Source organism: Rhipicephalus sanguineus, chromosome 2, assembly GCF_013339695.2.
Source record: "Rhipicephalus sanguineus isolate Rsan-2018 chromosome 2, BIME_Rsan_1.4, whole genome shotgun sequence".
Lineage (NCBI taxonomy): Eukaryota > Metazoa > Arthropoda > Arachnida > Ixodida > Ixodidae > Rhipicephalus > Rhipicephalus sanguineus.
In genome coordinates, this window is record NC_051177.1 from 180,806,420 (window position 1) to 180,816,823 (window position 10,404).

Genomic DNA, 10,404 nt, shown 5'->3' on the forward strand with positions numbered 1-10,404 from the left:
TGCGGTACAGCAAGCGGCCCGGTAGTGACGGCGTACATGAGCCGAGCAGGCGACGCGCTGCACGCAACTACCCAGGAGACGATCGGCTCCACGCGGCCGTATAGCGTGTCAGTTTTCGTTTAGTAGCAGATCGCGGTACAGACGCACACACATATATTGTGGAATGCAGACACTGTCCGTTTTGTCGCCATGTCGGTCACTGCGTATCCCGGACCCTTTAATAGTTTCGAAATGCTCTTTGGCGTGGCCACCGCGCGCTATCGGGCGGTCGTGCGAGAGTGCTAGGATATTTTCTCCACTTTGGCAAAAAGAAAGAAAAGGCTTTGCGATGGGTACTTTGGACAATATTTGCTGTGGCACTCTATTTCTCTGCTGGCGGCGATGGCGTACGCCAGGAGAGGCAAATTTGTACATGGTGGTTAATGCGTACTACCGTTTAGTGCGTAGTTATGCCGCGTTCCCGGCAGGTACGTATTAACGAGGTTTCACTGTAATGAGAACTAACAGACAGTAATGCCAAGGAAAGTATAGGGGATGTTATTTGTAATAATTGGGATATAATTGTGAAGAAAGTAAAGTGGACGAAAAGATAACTTGCCACCGGCAGGGACATTACTGTCCGTTAGTTCTCATTAATATCACGAGGTTGAGGATCTCGAAGGCCATGCTTTTTGTGCCCACATGACATTGTGTGCGAAAAAACAGGGAAGGGAATGCGAACATTGAAATGAGGCTGCCAAGTCATTCCGCATTCATGTTATTTTGGTGCCATCGGGAATCGGCCCTTTCGAAAAACACTATGCCCTGCGTTGCAACCTACAGATCGCACATCAAACGAACCGATGCCCTCACAAATGCTACACAACCAACCAGATCAACGTAGTGTATCGACACCGCCTTTTCGTCACCTGCGCACGAAGAGTGATCGGAACTTAGAACCTGGCCGAAAAATCACGAACATTTGTTAGGAAAAATGCACTCTCTGGGGTGCGGCACGGTGCAGCGTTCGATATATATTGGATGTTTCACTGTGCGGGAGTTTGATATACGTGTGCACCAGCCCTATACTTTTGCATGGGTAATTCAAGGGTATTTCTCAGCTGTTCGATATAGCCAATACTTCGATATATCTGAGTTTGATATATCTGGGATCGACTGTATATGGTGTCAAGCACCTGTGTCAACCAGTATTTCCTTGATGAATTGGCCTCCGAAGATCTGTCATCATGATATCGAACCCTTCATCGGCGCCGCATCTGACATATTTTTTGTAGTGAATGTGTTGTCGTTCACATACAAAAGATCACAAAGCTGTACATTGTGTGGGACTGCTCCATTTGTGTGCAGTGAATCCCAATCTGGTAAGCCAGGAGGCTCACCCTCTCTACTGTCAGTTTCCGCAGCCTGAACATCTTTTGCAATCTGGGCCTTGCTGAAACAGTGCGTAATAACGTATGCTCTTGTATCTTGCCGGGATGTTTCAAGCGTCTTGACTTGAAAAATGTGCACCTTTGTTTCCCACCTAGCACAAATGTTAAGAAGGAGCCTTTTGATTATTCTGTGCCGGTAGCAACATATTTTACACTGTTAATAATTACTTTGTCAAGGGGCTGAGTGAGCAGGTAAATACTGGAGTTCGCTGTTAGACAGGTGAAGGCTTTCGACATGGTTTGCAGTACAGTTGTCTATGAATAGACAAATTCTGCGGCCCTGTGGATATTGTTGGGTATTAGGCATCTCAGCTTGCTGCCGCATCTGCGCTGAGCTGATCGACAATTCTTGCTACAGCCAGCATGTAGAGCATACCTGTACAATATTCAGTGGGTCTTGTCCATTGTTTAACGAGTTTTATAGCCTCTTATAGGGCAAGCAGCCATAAAGCTGACCTTACAAACCAGTTGTATGTCTCACTGGCAAGGTACCCGAGGCTTCGAGGATGGCGGTCTGCCACAGCGGCGGAGAATGGCCAACCATAAGGAATAATAGACACATCATACAAGGATCAGGTTCAGCCTTCTGCTGTCAACTTTCTGGTACAGTATAGACCGCTTATAACGTAAGTCGCCGGAGTCGCGAATATCCGCACTATAAGCGGTACCGCACTATAACCAAAACGACCTTCTACAAAGGCTGCACTTGCGCAAAACGTGTTGAGCATGTAGCCTCGCGTGTCCGATAATCGACATATGCGATTTCGGGCGCTTACAACCACTTAAATCTCCGAATGTTCAAAAATTAACCGCCAAAGACCCGCATTGCCAACGAAATGAACACGGGGGGAAAAAGCAAACAAAACAAAGTGCCATCGCGGAAACTCGCCGACTACGTTTCAGGCCACCTTGAGGTATGCGCATTACACAGAAACCATGTCGAATCGTGACCGAAATTTCACGTGCTGAGCGGTACTGATCGTTCGATTTCACGGGGCGCGCACGCGATGTCCAAGACATTGCAATCGAATCCGGAACCACCATTCGAGAGTTGCATGTGCCAACCATGCCCTCGTTTTCATTAACGATATGATTCTCTTCCCTTCAAGTGCAGCGATCGCAAAAAGTTTCGTCGATTCTGCACCAAACCGCAACTTTCATCGCCCGCTACCGAAAAGCAACCAACGCTGATTAGGCCTAGCGTGCGGTTCAGCATGTTGTCGTGGGAAGTTTCTCCAAGACAACATGAAGATCGGACGTCGAAAAGATCGCACTCAAGCACTAGCCCAAGAACAGCGCGCATGATACGAAGTTTGCGCGGTTTATGTTCGCGGCTGGGAGATCAACGGCGACAAAAGCCCGCCAAGCTCGTTTAAGTCCGCGCACTGGCAGAAAAGGCGAAAGCTCGCGTCATGAAGCCGCAAAACTTTTCAATTTGCGGACGAGGTAGCAAACGCGATATCTGTGATAACGACGACGCTTTTCCCGACAGGAAACTTACTTTAAAGCGCACTTGATGAGGACGCGATCGTACGTTCCACGCGTAACGCGCTGCCGGCAAGCGGCCGCGGAGCCTTGCCGCCGCCGGTGCAAAGGCTACTCCGTCGCCTAGGCAACCACCATCCTTCCCCAGTCGGCGAGCCCGCACAGCGCTGCCGCGGTCTTTTTCCTCCCTCCGCCCCTCGTTCGTTCACTGTGCGTGCCCTCGCCCTTCGTAACGACTTCGTCGCTCCCTCCCCAGCGGCGTACCTCCTTTGAGAACCGCACTCGCTACCGCATTTGTCAGAAATATTTTCTCGCAACTGCATTATAAACGGTATTTCATCTTGGGGACTGCACAATAAGCGGTATGCGTATACATGCGGCTCTATGGGAGGGTAAACGGGAGTCGAAAAAGACCGCATTATAACCGGTCCTGCACTATATGCGGTTACGTTATAAGTGGTCTGCACTGTACACCCTATTTTTCACTCCAGTCATAATGCTTGCATTGTTTGTTTCGATGCTGACCATGTTGCTCAAGTTAATCTTGAACTCCTGGAAAGTGCGCTTGATGCCTTCAACAATCCCGTCGGCAGTGCCTGTCGCAAGGACACAGAGTGAAAGGAAACTTTTCACTATTTTTACAAGTTTGCTCGCACTGACGTCTGTCGACTTGTCGATGATGATGTTGAACTTGCATTTTCCGATGTCCGTAGTAAGGTCATTCTTGAAATGCGGGTAGAGTACATTCTTCAACAATGATGCGCATTAAGTACGTTTCATGTGGTATTTTCTTGTGATGCTTTCTCTCCAAATGGCAGTCCGAGAACGAATTCCTGATCACGCCGGACACATGATCGGCAGTGGCAATGCTGCAATGTTCAGCGATGAAAAATGCCACTGTACCTTCGGCCATGTTTGACGAAGAGGTCGCTGCCCTCGGAAAGGTTCTGTGACTGCGTCACTGCCGCAGATTCCGCGGTGGCTTTGTGCTCCTCTCGAGTTGGTGCTTTCCAAGATCAGAGTACTTGGTCTCAAGCTCACATCTGCAATATTTACACTCTGCTGCTACTTTAGTCCCATCCTTCGTTGTCTTGCAAACCAGCCATTTGCGTAAGATTAGATCGTTGAGCTGTTCATCTCTGAACCTTTGACTGTGCTTTCGGCATTTCTACATTGGAAAGATGAGCGATACGAGGCCGGAGACGAAACCACGGTGGACGATGTGCGAGCTTATTACACCCTCTGGTCTACTTAATTAGAAAATAGATTTCCTTCATTCAAGGGCGTCCGCAGAACTTTTTTCAGGGGGAGGCAACCGCTGGGTGGGGGTGGGGGGGGGGGGGTATTGGTGGGTTAGCACTAAAAAGGCACTATTTATGGTCTGAGTTACGCACGTGCGAAAAAAAAACTAAACAACGAATCATTGGATTGGAAAATACATTTGATTTTGTTAATGAACAAATAACTAAACGTAATAAGCAAAATGCGTAAACATAGCACCGCTCTCAACGTGTTAATTGTGGCGCAAAGCTAGAAACATGAAAAATCCCGTAGTTGTGTCGGTGGGTCTGACGAGAGGCTTGCCTTGGCACAGATATCACTATATGTTTAAGCGATTGGCTGCCTCACTTGCTGTTCTCATGATGTCAGAAAACTGCTGTTCAGCGTTAGTCCGGTGGTCGCGAAATATATTCTGCAGCTCAGTGATGTGGTCGTGTAGAGGATGAAAGTTCATGGTTACACTCTGCAGAACGTTCGTAACAGGTTCCAGTCGTGCGCTGTACTTCGCTACGATGTGCAAGCAGACAATGGAAGATGAGCTTGTCGTTGCACAGTAGAGGATGTGAGCTCGTTGCCTAGCTGCAGCATTCGAGGTTGATTCCATTGATGCGAGCTCCTCGAGGGCTTCAACTATGGCCACGTAATGTTGGGAGAAGATCCTAATTGACTTGTATTTTGCAGACTACCTTGTTTCACACAGCATCGGAATGTTGGGCACCAATTTCCTTCGAAGTACGCTCTCACTGAAGCAGTTTATGGTTTGCTTGATGATCCCTGTTGTGTTGCGAATTTCAGAGTCTTCGTTCAAATCGTTGATCACGAGATTCAGTTTGTAGCTTGCGCAGTGGAAAAATAATGCCTTTGGAAGCTCTTTCTGTATTATTATGTTAACTCCAGATTCTCTTCCAGCCATTGTGGAGCATCCATCATACCCCTGTCCAACGAGGTTCAAAAGAATCAGCCCAGCATCCTTTAAAAACTTCAAGATTGAGGCGGCGATGCAAGCTGAGTTCAGCTTCAACTCTACAAATCCCATAAAATGCTCTCGAACGCAGGCATCCGTTCCTCTCTTGTCAACGAAGCGAATGCCTATAGACATCTGCTCTGTTCCTGCAATATCTGCAGTTTCGTCCGCAAGGACGGAAAAAGCAAACGCTGTGTTAACTTCAGCCACTATTTCCTCCCTCAGGATGTCGCCACAGATTGTGATGATCTCGTTCTGCACTCGGGCGGAAGTGTACTTTGCATTACCAGGAGAAGATGCAAAGTGTTCTTGAAGCCGGGTATCTCCTGCTTCTACCCGAAAGTCAAGGAGATCATTGAAAACTCCACTGTCAGACTGCTTCCCGCATACTGGCAAGTCATGCGTTGCACAAAATATAATGGTGGAAATGATCGGAAATAGTTTCTGGCGGTTCCTTTCAACTTGCTCGTGCAGGGCTTTGTTTAGCTGCTGTACAACGAGTAATTTCTTGCCTGACATCACACCCATAAAGTTCTGTGAGGCGGCCATTGCTTCCTGGTGCCACCATAGGTTTGGCCCTCACGGCTCTTTCGAGCTGACTCCTCGACAAGAGATTTTTTTTTCAGCGCACGCCGACGAGCCCTTGCTTCTCCTGTTAGTTTTTGAGGCATTTTTTTCTGGCGTGTGCTGTCCCGTGATGTGCCAAGAGAAACCAGATCATGAGGCGGGAGTACGCCAAGCTCTTCCTGAACACGTTCAAAACTGGAGTGCCCTCGATTAGACCAGAGAACAGCCATAGCAGTGGCCATCTCCACAACATGTCTTGAGGCAAATCGTGTCTTTGGACAGAGGAGCCAAATTTTACTGTTTAGCGACTCCGCTGCATTCCAAGTTTTGCCCTGAATACAGCGGGTCAGTAGCTTCTCGTCGGTTAGCCTCTTGTAAATGGGGAAAATTGCCTTTCCCTGGGCCTTGGTGAGCAGGGGTGTGTGAGCCGGTGCAGGTTCGCCCAAGGCTCTAGCGCGCTCGTGTTTGCACCAGGATTCTGGTTCATCTGGGCAGAATTCGTGGGTGTTCGCATCATCTGTTGAACGACAATGAAAATGGGAGGCCCAAATCGCCCGGTGCATGGCTTTAATGCTGCCCCTACTGCTTGTGATGGCCACTTGATAGTAGGTTTGCAGCTTCTGTATTACCGTATCTTTCAGCTTCTCCCCTCTTGGCAGTGGCTCCTTGAGTTTGCGAAGAGCGGTCCCGAGGCACTTGGCTATGTGATTTGTGCAGTCCTCTTTTTCAATGATCGCAGCATCACCATATACCTTCACTTCAACAACTGCTGTGTACGCTTTTGAGTCGCCGTCGCTGAGGAATTTACTGAATCGCAATGGTGTGTCATAAGTTTGGCTCCTTTGCTAAATGCGCACTGCAGCTTCTGCTTCCATCACATGGGCTGAGCATTCAACATTTCGCTCGCAGACAGAGCTATGAAATGCTTGCCAAACTTCTTTCTTCATCTGGCAGAGCCTTGTGCCTACTGCAAGCTAGGCAGAAGTTTGACAGGACTTCAAAATCCAAAGAAAGTCCAGTGTCGAGTGACACAACAGTGCCGATGCCATCGTGACTCTTGTGGCCACGTTTGTGCCACGTACCGTCGTACATAACGGCAATGTCGTCCCCGCCAACGTCCTTCACTGTCAGCTCTCTCGACCTCGCAAGATTGGCGCCGATGGCATCCATTGCCGCATCACGGACTCTCCGGCTGATTGCAGTAAATGATTTATGGTGCATTGGCTTTGGCAAGCCAAGAATTGCCGCAGATCAGACCAGCTGCTCGTAGCCCATGCCTACAGAGCGCGCCGCCACAACAGCTTTCACGTTGACAGCGTAGCTATCGCGTGAGCTCCCGCTGTCGTATGTTCTCCTCGTGGTCAGTTCGTCACCCGCCGCGCTCACGCTGGCCTCCCTGCCTGACGCTACTCGCCGCGAAGTATATGTCGCCGAAAGAATAGTTTCGGGGCACTCACTGTTTGGGCAGTGCAGTTCCACAAACGACACAAGTCCTTTCCGCTTGTCGGCCGGTTCCCGGACACGTAATCCCAAACGGCGACACGTCGGACACATTGCACCGTGCACAAGCATGTTCAGTGCTGTCATATCAGCAATCAACGAAGACTCATCCTGTGATTTTTCTTCGTCTTCGAAGAGTCCGATCTTTTTCTGGGAGGCGCTCACATATTCGAGTGCCGCGGCAAACTCGTGGGACGCATCGGCGTCACTGCCACTACGCCTTGCGGCAGCAGGCGATCTTTTCGTGGTTTGAGTGTTCAGCTTTGATTTGCGCCGGCGTGCTCAAAATTTGTGTGCCGCGTGAAATATCACAGGCCGGTGACCGCGCTTCCTACGGCTTTCTTCATCCATAACGGATAAGCACTCGAGAAAAGCATTGTTAGCTGCGTTGCTCGACGAGACACGGATCCTGCAAGTAGGCTTCACAGCACACACAGGTGTGCAGCGGCCAATGGCGGCTCCCGATCCGTACTACGTGATTTAAAGCCAGTCGCGGCGCTCGAAAAAGGCGGCAAAAGCGTGCTTCTCTTTATTATTTCTTGCGCTGCAGCAGCGCGGGAAACCGTCGTTATTGGAAGAGTGAGGCTCGGCTCTTCGCCTCATGCGGTCGACAATGGTGAGCGGCGGCACATTATCAGCGGCAAGCTGCTCGAAGATGACACACTTTCGGCCTTTTGACAGCCACCTTGTGCTCTTTAGACGCACTTTTAAAGCGTTTCCAGTTGAGTCTGGACATAGATTTTTTTTTTTTTCAGAACAGTAGAGGTACTAATCTTAACACAACAGGTGAAAACAAGAAACCGATAATTTTTTAGAAAACTTGCGTTTTTCGACCCACATCTTAATAAGTCTTTGACAAGGCAACACGCAATAAGGCATTGAAATGCACACCAAACAAACAAAAATTTATTTTTCAGTGGAAAAATGCCGTTATCTTTGTCTGGCACCGAGCCTTCACAGCATTGTGCACCATTTTGTCTTCAACGGCGATGATATGCTGGAGAGCTTTCTCGCTCAAGTTCTGCGCGCAGAACACCTTAAGTTTACTGACATAATCCAGAGCATTCCTGGCTGAAAGTTCTGGTGTGCGGTCCTCCTCATTGGTATCGTCGTCCGATACCTCGTCACCGTGATCCTGCACAGCTGCCACGATTGCCTCTTCCCTGTCTGCTTGTTCGCAGACAATGTCGTCACAGTTGTCGTTCACAAAGCCTTTGAAGGTGTCGTCCTGGCCAACAATGTTATTTCTCATTAGGTCCGACCACGCATCATCCACGTCGACGGCTTCGTCGTCATCATTGCTCGTCGTATCCTGATTGCCGGCTGCGGTGTGGCGAACGAACCCAGCCTTAGCGAAGCACTTGGCGTTGGTCGATAGTTTTATCTGACACCAAGATGCCGTGACCATGTCGATGGTGTTACGCAGATGAACCTTCATTGGTTCATCTCGCTGAATGTTTATCAGCAGCCTTTCGCATATGCGCCCTTTATAATGCGCCTTCACTGCCGCAATCACGCCTTGGTCCATTGGCTGGCTCTTGGCAGTCGTGTTTGCGGGCAAGAATTTGAGGCTCACCACCTTCAGCTTCAAATTTACATGAAGCGCACTGCAGTTGTCAAGGACCAAGACGACTTGCCACTTTTCTGACATCATTTCTTCGTCAAATTTTTGAAGCCAGTTCGCAAACAGTTCTCGTGTCATCCAAGACTTACTGTTTGCTTTGTATGTGACTGGAAGGCACTCCCTTTTTTTGAAGCAGCATGGCCACGCCGACCTCCCAGTCACAAACAAGCGCCTCTTGTCGCTGCCATCCATATTGGCGCAGAAGAGAACGAAGGAAGGAAGGAAGGAAAAACTTTATTGGGCGAGTGAGTTTGGGCCCTTTACGGGCCCTGGACCACTGCAAGGCCATCGCACTGCGCCTATGTGTCCAGACCACGGAGGGCCAGGGCACTGGCACCCCGGTTCACAAGCTGTGCGTTCGTTTCCTGCGACGCGAGGAGGACCTCCCATTCCTCCCATGTACTGATGGCGGGCTGCCCCTGCGGGGGAGGGTCGGCAGGGCAGTCAAAGAGAATGTGGTCTAAGGTGGCGGGAGATTCTCCACAGAGAGTGCACTCCGGAGAAATGGGGCGGAAGTGCGATAGGACTTGAGGGCCGGGAAGAGTTCGGGTCTGCAGTCGCCTCCACGTGATTTGTTGCGAGTGGGAAAGGAGGGGGTGGGGAGGGGGTAGAGGCGACAGGCAAGGCGTGCTTGTTGGGTGAGTTCAGAGAACATGTGTGCCCGCTCTCTCGAGAAATCCCGGCTGGAGTCGCCATTTGCCCGGATAAAAGTCCTCAGACTATGTTATCGGCGGCCTCATTTGCGGGATTGCCAGAGTGAGCTGGCTCCCACACGAGTTCAATAAGCCTATCGGAATTTACGGTACACACCCTCAATATTTGCCATGCGGGAGGATGGACACGACCACGGGCAAAGTTAAGAATGGCTGTTTTTGAATCGCTAAGTATGTAAGTGACGTTGGTTTTGGCGATTGCTAACACTATAGCGGCCTCCTCTGCTTCCTCCGGGGTACAGGGGTGTTGTGTCGTACGACCCCTCGTGGCACGCGGAAACACCAGGGCAGTAAAGGTCCCTGTACATGCCACTGGGTGGAGCTGGGTCTCCCCCATGCCTCTTTGCTATCACCAATCCGGCGTGGCCATGCCGGTCATGTGACCCGTGCCTCGCTAACCAATCGCCCTTCTTCCCCGTCCTTAAAACCACCTGCAATAAACGCGGGAGAGCAGTCTCCCGTCAGTCTCGCCGAAGCTTGGTCTCTGCGTCTCGTTCGGCCTCTCTGTCGGCCCGCCGCGGGTTATGCCGCGCTCCTGCCCTACACAACAATGGGTTGTCCAAAAAGTGGGTGAGTGGGGGGGCTGAAGGATGGTAAGCGACACCTACCGAACGGTCTGGACCACACGCGGCATCTACCCAGCGCACATCCTCCAAAGTACCGTAGTCCTTATGCAGAGTCACCGCGCACGCGACGTGGCGGGATTGGTGGTATTCTGGATGAACGTTCCTAGGGAGAGGTTTGATCATAAGCGTGGCGCGCATGGCACGAGGGAGCGAGACTAATTCTGAAGTATGTGCTGGTATACGTATTCCAAGCGAATCCAGTATATGCCGCCCT

The 10,404-nt window shown here is 50.2% G+C and overlaps 1 protein-coding gene and 1 pseudogene across 1 annotated transcript; both read right to left on the reverse strand.

Moving 5' to 3' along the window:
* Nucleotides 1–5,732: 5,732 nt before the first annotated feature.
* On the reverse strand, nt 5,733–6,745 carry LOC119381405 (uncharacterized; annotated as a pseudogene).
* A 1,395-nt stretch (nt 6,746–8,140) lies between these two features.
* On the reverse strand, nt 8,141–8,878 carry LOC119382063 (tigger transposable element-derived protein 6). The gene has a single exon (XM_037649797.1). The coding sequence runs from the start codon at nt 8,876–8,878 to the stop codon at nt 8,141–8,143; it is 738 nt and encodes a 245-aa protein (XP_037505725.1).
* Nucleotides 8,879–10,404: the final 1,526 nt, after the last annotated feature.